The sequence below is a fragment of the Mesoplodon mirus genome (genome assembly GCF_964341445.2).
Source record: "Mesoplodon mirus genome assembly, chromosome: 4".
Taxonomy (NCBI): domain Eukaryota; kingdom Metazoa; phylum Chordata; class Mammalia; order Artiodactyla; family Ziphiidae; genus Mesoplodon; species Mesoplodon mirus.
Genome location: NC_138979.1, coordinates 106,648,475 through 106,663,462, shown reverse-complemented (window position 1 = coordinate 106,663,462; position 14,988 = coordinate 106,648,475). Strand labels below are relative to the sequence as shown.

The 14,988-nt window shown below is 46.8% G+C and overlaps 1 protein-coding gene across 2 annotated transcripts in view; it reads right to left on the bottom strand.

The window, feature by feature from the left end:
• RASGRP1 (RAS guanyl releasing protein 1) overlaps positions 1-14,061 on the bottom strand; it is an 85,022-nt gene extending 70,961 nt beyond the window's left edge. For both annotated transcript variants that reach the window (XM_082618122.1, XM_082618123.1), the window contains exons 1-2: positions 13,937-14,061; positions 9,298-9,482 (exon numbers count right to left, since the gene is read on the bottom strand). In XM_082618122.1, the coding sequence (XP_082474248.1) occupies positions 9,298-9,482; positions 13,937-13,971 (220 nt within the window). In that variant the 5' untranslated portion in view covers positions 13,972-14,061. The remainder of the gene's footprint in view (positions 1-9,297; positions 9,483-13,936) is intronic.
• Positions 14,062-14,988: the final 927 nt, after the last annotated feature.

Below are 14,988 nucleotides of genomic sequence, written 5' to 3'. Positions count from 1 at the left end.
CACAATAAAAAAGTCTATGTAAGTACAACATAGATTCAGTCTATATTAATAATTTAGGGAAAAAATCGATTTAAATTTGGTTGGTCTTTTAAGTCTTCACCCTAAGGATACTGGCTCTTCTAATAGTCAAAAGTACTTTCTTTAAAAACAGACAAATTGGGCTTCCCTGGTGGCGCAGTGGTTGAGAGTCCCCCTGCCGATGCAGGGGACACGGGTTCGTGCCCCGGTCCGGGAGGATCCCGCATGCCACGGAGCGGCTGGGCCCGTGAGCCATGGCCACTGGGCCTGTGCTCTGCAACAGGAGAGGCCACAGCAGTGAGAGGCCTGCATACAGCAAAACAAACAAACAAACAAACAAACAAACAAAAAAAACAGACAAATTCCCAAAGGACCTACAAGTTCACAGTCAACATCATGATTGAGACCCCATTACGCCTTCTCCCAGACATTTTCAGTCTCAGAAATCATTTCAGGAGTATGACAGTGAGGGGAAATTGAGGCTCTGAGTTACAAAGTGACAGTCCAAGTGCTCTGGGTTTAAGCTAATGACAACCTCAAAAACAAGATTGAAGGCTTCTTTTTTTTGCAGCAAAAACTGTTGACAAAGTTTTACTGATCATCCACAATAGTGGAATATGGAATTATATCATACAATGGATTTAATAAAACTTTAATTAAAATGACAATGGAATAGTCACGAAATCTTTGGAATAGGGATCTTTTTTCAAGTTCAGAGTTAATAAAGGAAAAGATAAAGAAAACATGAAAAATTTAACTACACAAAAATGTAATATTTCATTAACGTCCCCAAAACAACATAAAAACTGAAATGAGAGTGAGGAAAAAAATGCCTGTAGCAAATGCCAATCAAAGAGTTAACAGGCTTTTTTTTTTTTAACCATAAAAAGCTTTCAAAACCTCTAATAATAAAAACATTAAACAAGTGATAAATAGGCTAAGATATGGACAGCTCACAAAGTTAGAAATATAGTTAGCAAACAAACTTATGAAAACACACTCAACAAAAGCTTGGTTTTATGTATCAATAGTGCCTGTTACCAGATAGAGAGAAATGAAGGCAAATGATTAAACAGATGGAATCAGAAACGAAGAGAAACAGCATATAATGCTAGCATTAATGTATTAATGAAGAACAGAAGTCACAAAACTGAGGTTTAGTTGATCAGAAATAAGGGAAAGTTTAATCATGGAGAATTTTTAGAGGAGGTAAATTAAAAAAACAAAAACACAGAATAACTTCGACTCCAAAATGAAAATCTCTCAGTCTTAAATTTCCACTGTGACATTTTTTTTCTTTTTACTGTTATGTAAGTTTCAGGTGTACAACACTATAATTCAATATTTGTATATACACTACACAGTGATCACCCCCAAAAGTCTACCTACCATCTGTCACCATACAATTGACCCTCTTCACCCCTTTCACCCACCCCCCCAGCCCCCTTCCCCTCTTGTGACCACAGATCTGTCACTTCAAAAAAATTTCTCAACTTCACTGATATGTGACTCCTTAACTGTAAGATATATGGTTCCTTTTCTTTGAAGAACACACGGAGAGTTGTTTTACAAGATACTTAGATGAAAGTAGCAAAACAACGGCAAATAATACTTTCTCCTAAACAGGCAACACAAAGTAAAATTTCCAGTTTTCAGCTTCCCGCCTTTGCCCTTTGCCGTGTAAGCATCCTCCGTAGCTGGGGGAAGGTGCTGGTAAATGCTTAATGATGGCCTCTCCAGGGGTGGGGTCGAGATGAACCCGATTGGTAGTGTTTGCCCATTTCCCTGGAATAAATACTCCCAACACAGGGAACGTCAAGCTCCTGGCGTGACTTCACGGACCATGGAGCTGGGACACAGCTATCTCCACACCACTATATGTATATGTATGATACGTATGTGCTATACATGTATAGCGTATCACTATATAGCATTTGTACCATACAGACACAATGGCCATCTCAAGAAGATGGATGACAGTAAAATGTGGTAATACACTAGGAAATGATGAGTTTTGAGGGTTTATTTTTATTTTTAATATAACTGTAAGTTTATATAATTTAATTTTTCTTGATGCCTGTATTTAGCAATTGGCCTGCTAAACTCCTGATGACGTAACAACCGCTCTCAAGACTGTGACAACATCCAGTCAAGTGTGGTGCCCTGTGCATCTGCGTAGGACGTGCGTAGCTGACCCTGCTTCTTCTCTCGCTCTTTCCCTGCTGTCTTCCTCGTAACCACTCTAGGACAACCCCAACTAGCTGGTAGCCCAAACTACCTGCAGACCAAGGCACCAAGTCCAGCAGCTGTAACAGCTCCAGGAAGAGGCAGGCAGGTCCTACCAACAGGAGGTGGGCCAGGGGTGGGTCTGCACTTCAGATAACCTTCCCCTGTGGTCTCACTGCCAAGCACAGCCAACAACTGAACACACCATTTTTGCTTTCACGTTATTTCCTAATGTGTTTCCATCACGGACTTAACAACCTTCATGTCAATACAGGGCCTTAAAAATTCTGCTGCAAAAGCAGCACTTTTGAAGAAGCGCTCAGAGGAGCACTTCTCCAGTTCCCTCAGCTAAGCCACTACTTCTGGGTCTCTGACCCGTGGGGAACTGGCATACACTAGGGAGCCAGGCCCCCAGCACCACAGTAAACGGGTCTGAGTGTGGCTTAAAGGTGGAAATGCACATTGGGAATGCCGCCTTTGAGTGCAAGGAACCAAATCATAGTAGTAATAGACCACCACTTTCTGTTTATTTCCACGGCCAAAAGACTGACAGGCGGGAAGTTTTCAAGAGAGTTCCTGCATTTGAAAAGGGATAGAAATACAGGAAAATCTGACAGAAGTGGGCCCAGAGTTGCAAACCTTCTCAAAGGCAGGCCTCTCCCTAGTTAGATCTGGACTGATTGCTTTAGAGATGGCCAGGACACTGGCTTCGCCTCGTGACTGTCTAGTTCATATAGTTGAAAACCTATTTGCTCTATTGTTTTTCAGAGGATTTGTATTCTTCAAGTTTTCCGTGTTTCCCTAGAAAGCCTGAGAAGATGCTCTGGGATGTCCAAGAAGCAAGTGAGCTGTAGGATGGTATTTCTCAAAATCAGTTTGTGGGGTCACCTCCTTCAAAACCACAACTGAATGAAAAGCTCTGGAGTTGACCCTCACGAACCTGGAAGTTGAACACACCCCACCATGATGACTGCTCATGCTGAAGCTAGAGAACCTCTGGTAGAGTGGAGAGAACAGGAGTGTCAGAGTTCAGATCTCAGCGGCTCTCCCACTAATGAGTTTGGCCACTTTCCACAGGTTACCAACATTCCTGAGCTTCAATTACCTGTTAATTAAAAGAGCAAAATAATATCCACCTCACAGAGTTGTTGTGAAGATGAATGGGGCCAATTCAGGTAAAGGCCCAGCCTGCCAGGCCTAAGAAAGGAGGAGAAGGGAAATTCCTAGTCACTGTATCTCACACCTGGAGAGGGCAGACATGCCAGCCTATCAAAGATGCAGCAAGGAGGCTCCATACAATGTACAGCATCCCAACTATAGAATATGCATTCACTCCAGAGGGCTAAGAACAGTCATGCCCGGGAGCTGCTCTGATGCCCAGGAGCCTCAGGACGTGGGTGCCCCAAGGACCATCCTATACATACGAAATCTTGCAACCATGACTCCCAGAGATGGGAGATTCCACTGAGGAGGCTGCTGGGACAGCTGTGGTCTTCTTCCCAAAGGGCCTGTCCTCACAATGGCCAGCCTTCCTGACCCTACACTTGGCTTTGTTCCTTGGAGTTGCTGGTTCCTGGGTCCAACTGCCCTTCAACATCATGGCCCTTGGCGTCTAGTCTTGTGCTTTTGTTGCGTCTGGTCTTGTGCTTTTGTTGCCTCTGGGCTCTTGGCTTTGGTGCACAGACTAAGTTGCAGAGTGGTGAGGAACACTGAATCTTCCCTCTGCCATGGAGGGAACAATAGTCCCAACAAGTGTGTGTTTGCCTTTTTTGGATCTAACTTTAAAAATAGATGTAGGGCTTCCCTGGTGGCAAAGTGGTTGAGAGTCCGCCTGCTGATGCAGGGGACACGGGTTTGTGCCCCGGTCCAGGAGGATCCCACATGCCGCGGAGTGGCTGGGCCCGTGAGCCATACTTGCTGAGCCTGCGCGTCCGGAGCCTGTGCTCCGCAACGGGAGAGGCCACAGCAGTGAGAGGCCCACGTACCACAAAAAAAAAAAAAAAAAAAAAAAAAAAGATGTAGTGTTTTACCCTTAATAAGCTGAGGTCTATACAATGCATTTAACATCCAACTGCAGGAAAGACATCTATTAGTGGTACGGGAAATATACCTATTAGTCTGGAGGTTTCTCTCGTTTGGGAGATACAATGCACACACTAATTTTAATTAATTCAGAATTTGTTTGAGAGAATTCCAAGCAGATATCTGGTATATAGATGGGGTCCAATAAATGTTTCCTACATTGAATGGAGTTTCATTTCTAATCTGGGCGACACCAGGCCTGCAGACTGTGGGCAAAGAGTGCAGACTTGCCCTGTGGGGCATGCAGGTCTCCCCTGAGTGAAGGGAGCTTGCCCTAGGAGAAGGACCTAAGCATGGCCCAGCTCAGCTTTCAAGAGGCTTCTGGGAGCGTGTTTTCTCTTTAGACTGGGCCGGGGGGCTGGGGGCATGAGGCAAGTTGTTTCAGTTCTCACAGGCTCCACTTATTGTCTCCTCTGTCCATAGAGACACTAATACCTGACTTATTTCAGAGTTGTTTTGAGTTTAAAAGAAAATCAATACATATAGCCCTCCAAGAAAGAAATAAACAACACACCATAAATAAGATACTAGCTAAGCTGTGTTTCCTTTCTCGCTGTCCGGTAAGACAAAGATGTTGAGTTTCTTCCCACACTCGACCTGGAAGCAGGAGGGCTGCTTGCTGAGGGTTCCTTGCTGGGACATGTTTGCAGTTTTCTTTCTGAGGCTGTCAGAAGTTGTCTTGCATTCAGATGGGGGGCAGAATTGGGACATCTGAAGCCTTCCATTCAGCCCTCAAAGCTGGCAGCCCTCTTACAAAGTAAAAACATTATAAAAAGCCCAGATGGGGCTTCCCTGGTGGCACAGTGGTTGAGAATCTGCCTGCTAATGCAGGCGACACGGGTTCGAGCCCTGGTCTGGGAAGATCCCACATGCCGTGGAGCAACTAGGCCCGTGAGCCACAACTACTGAGCCTGCGCGTCTGGAGCCTGTGCTCCGCAACAGAGAGGCCGTGATAGTGAGAGGCCCGCGCACCGCGATGAAGAGTGGCCCCCGCTTGCCACAACTACAGAAAGCCCTCGCACAGAAATGAAGACCCAACACAGCCAAAAATAAATAAATAAATAAAAAGCCAAGCATTTGAAGCCCTTAAAAAAAAAAAAAAAAACAGCAGCCCAAAAAAAACAGCAGCCCAGATGATCTCATAGGTCTTTCCTACCTCTAAAACAGATAGTGTGATTCACATCCATTTGACATAAACGTACCAGGGTTGTGATGATTTGCCTCATTACGCTCAGTGGAAGAGTGGATTAATAAGCAATAATATGGTGACAATGTAAAGCATGACCTCTGATCAAAACAGAAGGTGGGAGTGGGTTGTTTCATGGTGAAAGCAACGCACTATGACTCAAGGCTCTGAATTTCTAATCACAGATCTGTAACCCTGTATGTGACATCGGGAGGCTTGCTAGAGGCCTTAATTTGTACGTGCTGGCCACCCATCCATCCCTAACAGCCTTGTAATAAGTCCTTCCTCTGAGAAGAGTGTGGGTGGTAATTAATGGTTAATAATACTAAAGAGAGAGCCATCAGTAAAGACTGCCAAATGCCCAGGATGCCTTAGACAGTAGTCAGACTATTAGCTGGAGCTGCTAGAAAAATGCAAATCCCACACTGCTTCTCCCCTTCCAGTTAACCATCTACCCAGGCCAGTGCTATCCAATGGACTTTCTGCAGAGAAGGGAATATTTTCTATTTACTCTGTCCAGCAGCAGGCACCCCTTGTGGCTACTGAGCACTTGAACTATGGCTGGTGAAGCTTAGGAACTAAATTTTACATTTGATTTAATTTTAGTTAATTAAATTGTCTACATAAATAGCCACAGGTGGGTAGTGGCTGCCATACTGGACAGCACAGCTGTAGACAGTTCAAACCTCTTCAAAGCATCTGCACCAAGGTGAGGTTGAGAAAGTACTAAAAAGTAAATGGACTAATTAGTCAGTCTTTGTGTTCAAAAGAGGTTTTATTTCCTCCCCCCTTTTTTTTCAAGTTGTTGGGAGGAGTGGCTGAAACCTGAGTCTCAAGGGAGAGATGACACCCTGCCCCACTCCCCCTGATAAAAAAAAAACTTTCCCCACACTTTGGTAGTGCTATTTCCCTCTCTTTCCATGGGTATTCAAATGAGACGACTTCTAAACTCATGAATAAAAAACTAGGCTAGATTGTTTTACTCTTAAAGCAAAAACTCTTCTATACTAACTAGAGAAAATAACCAGTAAGGTAAGTTTCAACAGAAACATCAGCCTCGCGTTACTATTCTCGGATCACCTCTGAGGAGACCTCCAGAAGCACAAGCAATGTCCTGCCGTGGATGGTTGCCTGTCACAATCCGGCTTTGGCTTCCCGGCCCCCAGCTCTAGCTCCACACCCCTGCCCCACTAGACACGTTCACTGATAACCAGAGTCCAATTCACAGACAAAAGTGTCATCTCCCATTCCCTCCAGACATAGGGTGTCTTTTCTTTTTTGCCTCTTTCATGTAAATTCTGTGGCAGGAAACCCTGCAGGACCTCAGGTGCAAAGCCTTGCCTTGTGATGGCTCCTTGCTGCCTTCCGGCAGCATTCCCACGCCCTGCACGAGAGGGGTGTGAACAGACCGTGGCTGCTCTCTCTAGTCTATGCCCTCACCCTTGGCGCGAACTCACTCAGAGTCTACATGGTTTAAAGAATTTATTCTCCCTGCACACCTTACCTTATCATTGCCCCGTCTTTGGTACATTTTCTTCTTTCCCCGAACGGTGCATTCCTCAGGTATTCTAAGCTTGAATAATGGAATAGGGGTTCGGTCACTGTAATTCTCTCATGCAATGCCCAGCTGAGTGTCAGATGCAATTAGGGGCTTAATTAGGGGCTATTGATACTTCACGATAATGGATAAAAGACTATTAGACTCAATGGGTTTTTTTTTAAATAGCTTTGGGATTTTAAGGTACTTTTCAGTTCAACATAATCCAGGAAACAGTATCTTTAGCCCTGCTAGGATTCACTGAGGGCAGTGGGTCAGGCTTGGTCATTTTTTGTTTTGCAGGACCTCAGAATTGGTCATGTATTTTTCAGGTTGACGTCATGATGATTTGAAGGTTAGGGCAACAGCCTTGAACTGAGCGGGCAGCTGCATGACTGGCAGGGGAGGAAGAAAGATGGCGTGATAAAGATATTGTTGGACCTTGTTTCCTCAACAGTGAAATGGAAAGAGAATAAAAATGCTTATTCATGAAATAGTCACAGTGCCCTGCTAAAGACCAGTAAATAAGACCATCACGACTGTAGTAGGAACTTTGCAGCTTATCAAGTCGGGAAGCAGGTGAAAGTAAAGTGCATGATGAATGGCTCATTACAGCCATGCTTCCACCCATCCCCCCATCTTCTAGCTTATCTCCTTGCATGGATATTTTCCAAAGAGATTATTTTGAAATAGAAAACCATCCATTCTGCTCCCAAATTCATCCCAGCTCAAAGACTAAATAGAAATTTAATTAAAATCTAATGCTAAAATAGTAAAAATACTCCCTCTTTTCCAAGTTAAAAGATCGATAATAAACAATAAAGCAGTGATTCTCAAAGTGAGGTTCTTGGATCAGCTGCAGCAGCAGCACCTGGGAAAATGATAGAAATGTAAATTCTTGGGCCCTACCCCAGACCTGCCAGAGCAGCCAGCCTGCGAGTGGGACCTAGCAATCTGCTTTACAAAAAACCTCCACGTGATTTTGATTTTGCAGGAACATTTGAGAACTGCTGCTTTAAACCAAATGGTGGAATCACCAAAACTATTCTTTTCTTTTTTTAACATCTTTATTGGAGTATCATTGCTTTACAATGGTGTGTTAATTTCTGCTGTTTAACAGAGTGAATCAGCTATACATATACATATATCCCCCACCCAAACTATTCAATGTTTTGCTAAATTGTACTAAATGAGAATCTCCCAAATGTCATTTTTTTCTGAATTCTACAAATAAGGTTTGACTGAGCACTAAACAGGTCCAGCCAATGAATAAGCCCTAGCTCTGACTTCTAACAGTCCTGCACTTGTGCTACCTGGGATCTGATCAAGCCTCCCCTATACTCCCTGGGAGGCACCGGGGCAGGGCTGGCTGGCGCTTCTGTGCTGAGACACACATGCTTATCTGCTTCCCGGTGGGAGATGGAGGGGTTTCTAAAGGGGCAAGGAGGGGGACCGGTGATATTGAAACTCTAGGAATTTTCCATCATTTCTTTTTTGGAACGGGAACAAACACTTAGTACTTTTCAATCACTACTTCACATATAACAATCAAAAGAAAGACAGTGCCTACAAAATTAAAAAAAAAAAATAGGGCATCTTTGTTGATAATTGCTTGTCAGCTGCACTAAGTTGCTCATCCCTCACTGTGAGTACGGGTGATGACAGAGTGCACGCCTAGATAACTCCCTGCCCATGTGTCTGTCTGCTAATTTTATAGATCCTCAACCCTCAATCACACTGCTCATTTGCCAGTACCTTTCAGGCACAGACATCTGGCTTTGCCTGGTCCTTTCCTATTGCTCCACAACCACCCTCAAGATTGTGAGGGGAATTATTAAGACTTTATTGTCCAAATGATCCAAAGGCTTTCGAATTTCTATTTGATAACAGCGTTTGCTCATGTAACCCAGTCTTTGTGTGCCCCAAGAACACAAGGACAGAAGAGCACCAGATGTACCCCTGCATTTTATCATATTTTTCATCCCAAGAAAAACCTCCATCCTGAGAAAATTGGAAATGCAAACTCTCCTCGGTAACTTTTCTTGCTTTAAATCGCACTTCTCATCACGACCTATTACACCCACACAGTCATGTGCCATAGGCACTGCACAGTCTCCAACATTTCAAAGGCTCAAGAGATATTTTTAAACCCCAAATGCAATCTAGGTTGCTATTCTATAACGCACTTTTTAAGGAAGAACAAAGTAAGAGAGCGATTTTTATGCATGTGGGCAGTTCGCCAACTCACCGAAAGATTGAACACAGCTGTCGATGAGATCGTCCAGGCTGGCTCCTTTGGCTAAATGTCCCAGAGACACCATCATTCGGAACTGGGTGATCTGGGCCAGGCTGGGATGGGAGGGCAGGGGGCTGCTGGAGGGCTTCCCCTCTAGTCTTGCTTTAGGGGCTGCTCTGCAGCCATGAGAAGGTTTCCTGGGGAAAGAGAAAAGGCAGGTAGAGTCGAGCAGCCAGGGGACGACCACACTGACAGCTCCACGCTCTGCAGGCAGATTGAAGAGGAAAGGAGTAGAGATAAAAGAATTAATCCCAGGAGTTGGGCTGATAAGACATACCCCTCCCACTTGGTAAAGGCACCAAACGGACTGGTTAGCTGTTAAAGAGACATCTCTCACACTAATAGCAAGGTGAGACTTCAGGGTTGCAAACAGGGCTCCTCAGCCTGGGGTTAGGATTGCTTTGGCCTGCTTTCTCCAGTTCCTGAAAGGAAAAGGCAGACGCAAGACTATTCTTGGCAGTTTTTAGCTCCTAGCAATAAATTTTTATTTTAGCCCTGAGACCACTGACTTGGGTCTTAAGAATTGTTTAAGTTTGGTCTCATCTTCAGCTAAATTCATTCGTCTTGAGCAACACCAGAGTTACTGCAGAAAGTCAGGTGGCCTCAGAAACATCTTTAAGGATTTTGGGGGAGAAGGCAAAGACCGAGGACCCGTGTGCAGGGGGTGAGGGTTATGGCGGTGGTGTTTAGATTTTAAGCTAGCCCTGTCTTTTTCACAAATCTTGGTTGGTTCTAAGATTCTGTTTTTCATTACTGACAATCATTCTGAGTCATTTTTATCATTAAACATTATTCTATCAAGTCCTTACTGACTATGAGAGCTTTATTCCAGAAGTGAATACAAAAGGACAAGTCTGAATCTGGAAATGGCTTTAGAGCCCAACAGGTCACCTTCCTCCACTTTCACTTAGCTTTATCTTTGGTCATGACCTCAACAGTATAAGTCAAGTTGTTTGCAAAATGATATCAGTAGGTTAATTAAGCATTTTATTTTCCCCTCCATTAAAAAAATAAACATAACATACAGAGACATATCTATCATCTTTGAAGGTTTACTAGTGATAGGTGTTGTTGCTGATAACTCCTTTGAGTATATTCTCCTCTCCTTACTGTGGCTTTGGCTATTTCATGTTTATTACCAAAGAGGAGATGAAGAAAAGAAATATACCAGAGATCCATAGCTTTAACTAACCACTATATATTTGATAAACATACAATGGCATTAGTTAATCAATAAGTACTTATCCTATGAGCAACACATGTGTGATAGGCCAGAGAGGACCAGTGAGATAGCCTGTGAAGGTACTTGGCAAACTGTAAAACATACTCATTATATGTTAGTTGTTGTAGTACGAAGGTGATCTGGAAGTTCCTTAATACAAAAATCTAGTTGGAGAATCAGAACCAGACCAAGAAAAGATAACTCTATAAATCTTAAATAACTGTCCTGTGAGTGCCAAGGGCAAGAAGTGTGATGTTCTCAGAGGGGGGAAAACCAGTTCTAGGTGGAGTGTTGAGGAAAGCTTCTCGACAAGATGTAACCTCACCCAGAAGGGGCTGAAAAAGTACTCAGATCAAAATAAAATGCTGGGGCACACATGGATTTTGGGAAACCACCCTGTTAAAAAGACAGTGGGACCACTTAGTACAAAGCCAGACTCGTGAAGGGTACGCCCTGACCTTCGAGTTCCCTCTCAAAGTAGCTCCAGAATGCTGGTCTGGCATTGGCTGCTGCCAGCTGTTCCAACCTAGGATGGGCTCAGTGAAATCCAATCAGAAACTGGCTCTTGGGAATCTGCGAAGCCAAGGCAGTGATTTCTGAAAGATCAGGTTGGTGTTACAGAACTTGATCAAGTTTCTGGCCATTACTGATTTTTACCCAGGCCCCGTGATAGCCCCAAGACAGATCAGCATCTGAAAATGAAAGAAAATAATGGCCACCCTGAATTGAGTACCTTTGATATGGCAGGCTCTGGGCTGGGGATTTACATGGTCTTTAAAGTTTACAGCCCAGAGAGATGTTATCTCCATTTCATGATGCGGAAACTGAGTCTAGAAGAGGCTAAATGACATAGACAAGGTTGTAGAACTCATATGTACTTGATCTGGGATTTGTACTTGGCACCTCTCTGGTTTGGTTTAATAAATATTTACTGTGCCTGGGACTATGCACCTTTCACTACATCAGAATTGGCAAGAGGAACTGAAAGGGTCAATTCAACTTAAGACAAAAGTAAAAACCTCCAAAAGCATAGCTGATAACATAAAGGCTGAATCTTGGGTCCTACTTCTTTTTCAGGTCCCCCAAAGTCCTCAGACCCCAGAGCTGGATGGCCCCTCCATGGTCATTCTCCAAGCCCTTCACCCATTCATATGGAGGTCTGGGCTCGGAAGGGCAATGTGACTGGGCACCAGTGCAGAGTCAGGTAGAAGCCAAGCCTCCTGTGTCCATGCCATGCTCCCTTCCCTCCGCAGAAGCAGTGATGACTCTCTAAACCTGGCACTGGTTGTCCAGTGTTGGGATAAGTCAGCTTTTGGCCTCAGCTGCTGCCTCTTCACCATTAAGACCTCTACCCAAGGCAGACTTGGGAAAGATGAAAACAAAGTCCTTCTTGTTAGAAACCTCTTTTTCTCTTAGGCCTTCCATATTATTTCTCCTTAGCCCCAAGAGAAGAGGCCACGGCAACTGGAGCCTGTCTCCACACACAGCTCTTCCTGCTGGCGCAGGGATGTGGGTGTCTACCTCTGTCTCTCATCGGGCCAATCCAGGGAAAATTCCATTTTCTCCCTCAGTTGGTAGCATCAACCATTCAGGACTCCAAAAACTGCCCTGGCTCTAATTCTGGCAATGTTTCCTACTGTCACCTGTAGGGGAAACCACTTTGGTGCAGGAGGTGATTCTCAGAGGTAGATGCTTTTACCAGAACTAGGAGGGACTGGTAAAATACAAGCAGAAAGAATGAACTTGAAGGGAGTATTTAAGGGACGGGGAAGGGAGGGTGAGATGTAGTCATGGGGAGGCCGCTGAAACTCAGAGGGCTTGGGCAGGAGAAACCAGGGAGAAGAGAAACTGCTAAAACCGAAATGGCATCCTGAGAGGTCAGGAAGATGGGGGTTATGTACACCATAAACTAGGAAACTGGGCAATTTTGCTGTGGAAGTCTCTTGACTGGCTGCTATATGACAAACCTTCAAAGCGTTCTCTTCTGGTGAAATGGCTATAGATAAGGATTTATAAAATGCTTTATTTTAGACATAGAATGCATTCGCCTCTAAGTCTGCAAAGGCATATGTATTTTTAAAGGAAAGTAGGCAAATGTCTCCTCACCGGCTCCCTCAAGTATTAAAGAAAAAAAAAAAAGCGCCCTAGAGAAACAACTTGAAAGTGTTTCCTGAGGCTAAAACTGGCTAAGGCCCCATCCAGTTTGCTGAAGGAGACTGTCAAAACTCTGAAGTGGTTCAGGTGCAATCCACTCCAGCCTCAGGTATCTCAGTGGAGGTCATAATTTCGGGTTGAATTTTTCATGAAGTTCAGCCCAGAAGAGTAAGGAATGAAATGGACAAGGAGAAAGAAAGGAAGCTTCCACAACTTTCTTTGCAGTGGAAGATGGCTTTTACTGGCTTCTAGTGAGGATTTCTTCCAGTCCTGTCCTCTCCCCATTCCCATAATACAGACTCATTTGAATGTACTGAAGCTCCTCCTCTCAGTCCCGTGCAAGGCAAAGTGCCGGACCTTCACGGTACAGGAAGGAGTGGGGGAGGGCATAAAGGACCAAGAACTTTTAGATCCATAAGGTCCAGCAGGGCAACGCTTCCTGCCTCGACTGGGCACGGCCAGGAGCAACAGAGTCTGCGTGGATGGAGGTGGGAAGAGCACAGCTTTCCCGGCCCTATGCTGAGCCCAGGCCCAGGCAGTTGTCCAGTTCTGGCCCTTTGGGGGACAAACTCAAAATTGCCCGGCTCCTCCAGGCCTCCTTCTCCTGCCAATAGCTTTTTCACTCACGGTCACTTTTCCTTCATCTTCTGTCACCCCCAAGACCCTCCTAAAACATGTCTCTAGGATCACGGTGGGTGGAGGGGAGTGCAGGTTTCCACCCAGGTGGTTATGTGGCTCACTGACCCCTGTGCACTCCTGGAAAAGGCAATTGGCCTTCTGGGTCCGGCCCGACGTCCGCAGGGCCAGACGGGCCGCCAGGTGGCGCTGTTGGAGCTGCGGCAGGTGCAGGGGGCGCGGAAAGTCCGCGAGTGGGAGTTCCAGGGGCCCGGCGCCGGGGGACCAGGTCGCTAAGCGCGATTCCGGGGCTCGCCGGGCCAACTCTGGCCGCGCGTCCGCACAACCCGGCTCCCTCCCCAGCCCATCGGGCGAGACGCGCAGGGCGCTCCAGGCTCGTCCGTCCCTCGCGCCCGTCTCCCCCGACTTCGGCCGAGACCCCGACCGACCGCCGCCGCCCGCACCCCGGGCCCGCAACTTCCCAGAGGAGGCGGCGCCGTGCCGCCACCCCCCCCCAAACACTTCCCATCCCGGCGAGGTCCTGGGGCCGCGCGCGCTGTGGCCCCCGCCCCAAGAAAGGAAACGGGCGCCCCTACTCACCGCGGAGCTTCTCTCGCTTTGCCCAGGGTGCCCATGGTCGCGGCCGCGCTCCAGGAGCCGCCTCACCCAGCGCGGCGGGACAGGCTCGGCGGGGTGCGGCGCATCGCCACCACCGCCTGCGGGGCCCCTCCGCCCCGGCCTCCTCGCCCAGGACGCCCGACCGCGGCGAACCCGCAGGCACAAACTTTGTGTGAGCGCGCCCCCTCGCTCTCCTCCTTGCGCGCGCGCGCACACACACACACACGCCCGCTCCAACCACCTGACAAGCGCTGATGTTATCGCCGAGGAAATGTGTGGCGCTGTTCAGCTCTTCCCCGAAAACTGCCCCCATTACTCGGTAGTCCCCGGAGGCCTGCGCCTCCCTCCAATCTCGCCTTTTACCCCTGGCGGCTACTTCTCCCGGGCCGAGGCTGAAGTCGGAAGCGGAGCTGGAAGGGCGGGGAGGCTCCAGGTGCCCTAGATATCACCAAACCAGCGCCAGGAGAGGGGTTGGGAGCCGGGGGAAACCGACTTCACCTGGTGGCTCTCGGGGCAACGCCCCCTCCCCCGCCCACACCTTCCCGAATTTCAGTCCAGTTTCCCGAAGACCCCTCGTCCCCTCGCAGGCCTCTCTGGTATATATCAGAGCGCAGAGTCGGGGGTGGGGTAAAGAACGAACACACGGTTGTGGGTCCGCCTTAGCCTGTGCCTTTGGGTGTCTTCTTGGTAGCAATTAACAAGACTGGTCCGGAGATACGTGCTCGGCACCCTGCGGGAGGCAGCGAGTGTGCAGGTGCGCTGCAGGTCAGGCGGGACACAGCTGCCTGGCGTCTGTGGATATGGGAGAGAGGGGGTCTGGGCTGGGGAGGGCTTTCTGACGGCAGATCTGGTCAGAAATGGCTGCCTACCCCTGCTTGCCGAAAAGATAGTGATGACAGCAATAGCTAATGTTGGCTGAGTGCCTTGTGCTAAGTGCTTTCTGTACATTCCTCATGTACGCCATCTCCCCCAAATACCAAGAGGTCACTGTTTTAAAGATGAAAAAAATGAAGGGTTAGAGAATAATACGCTTC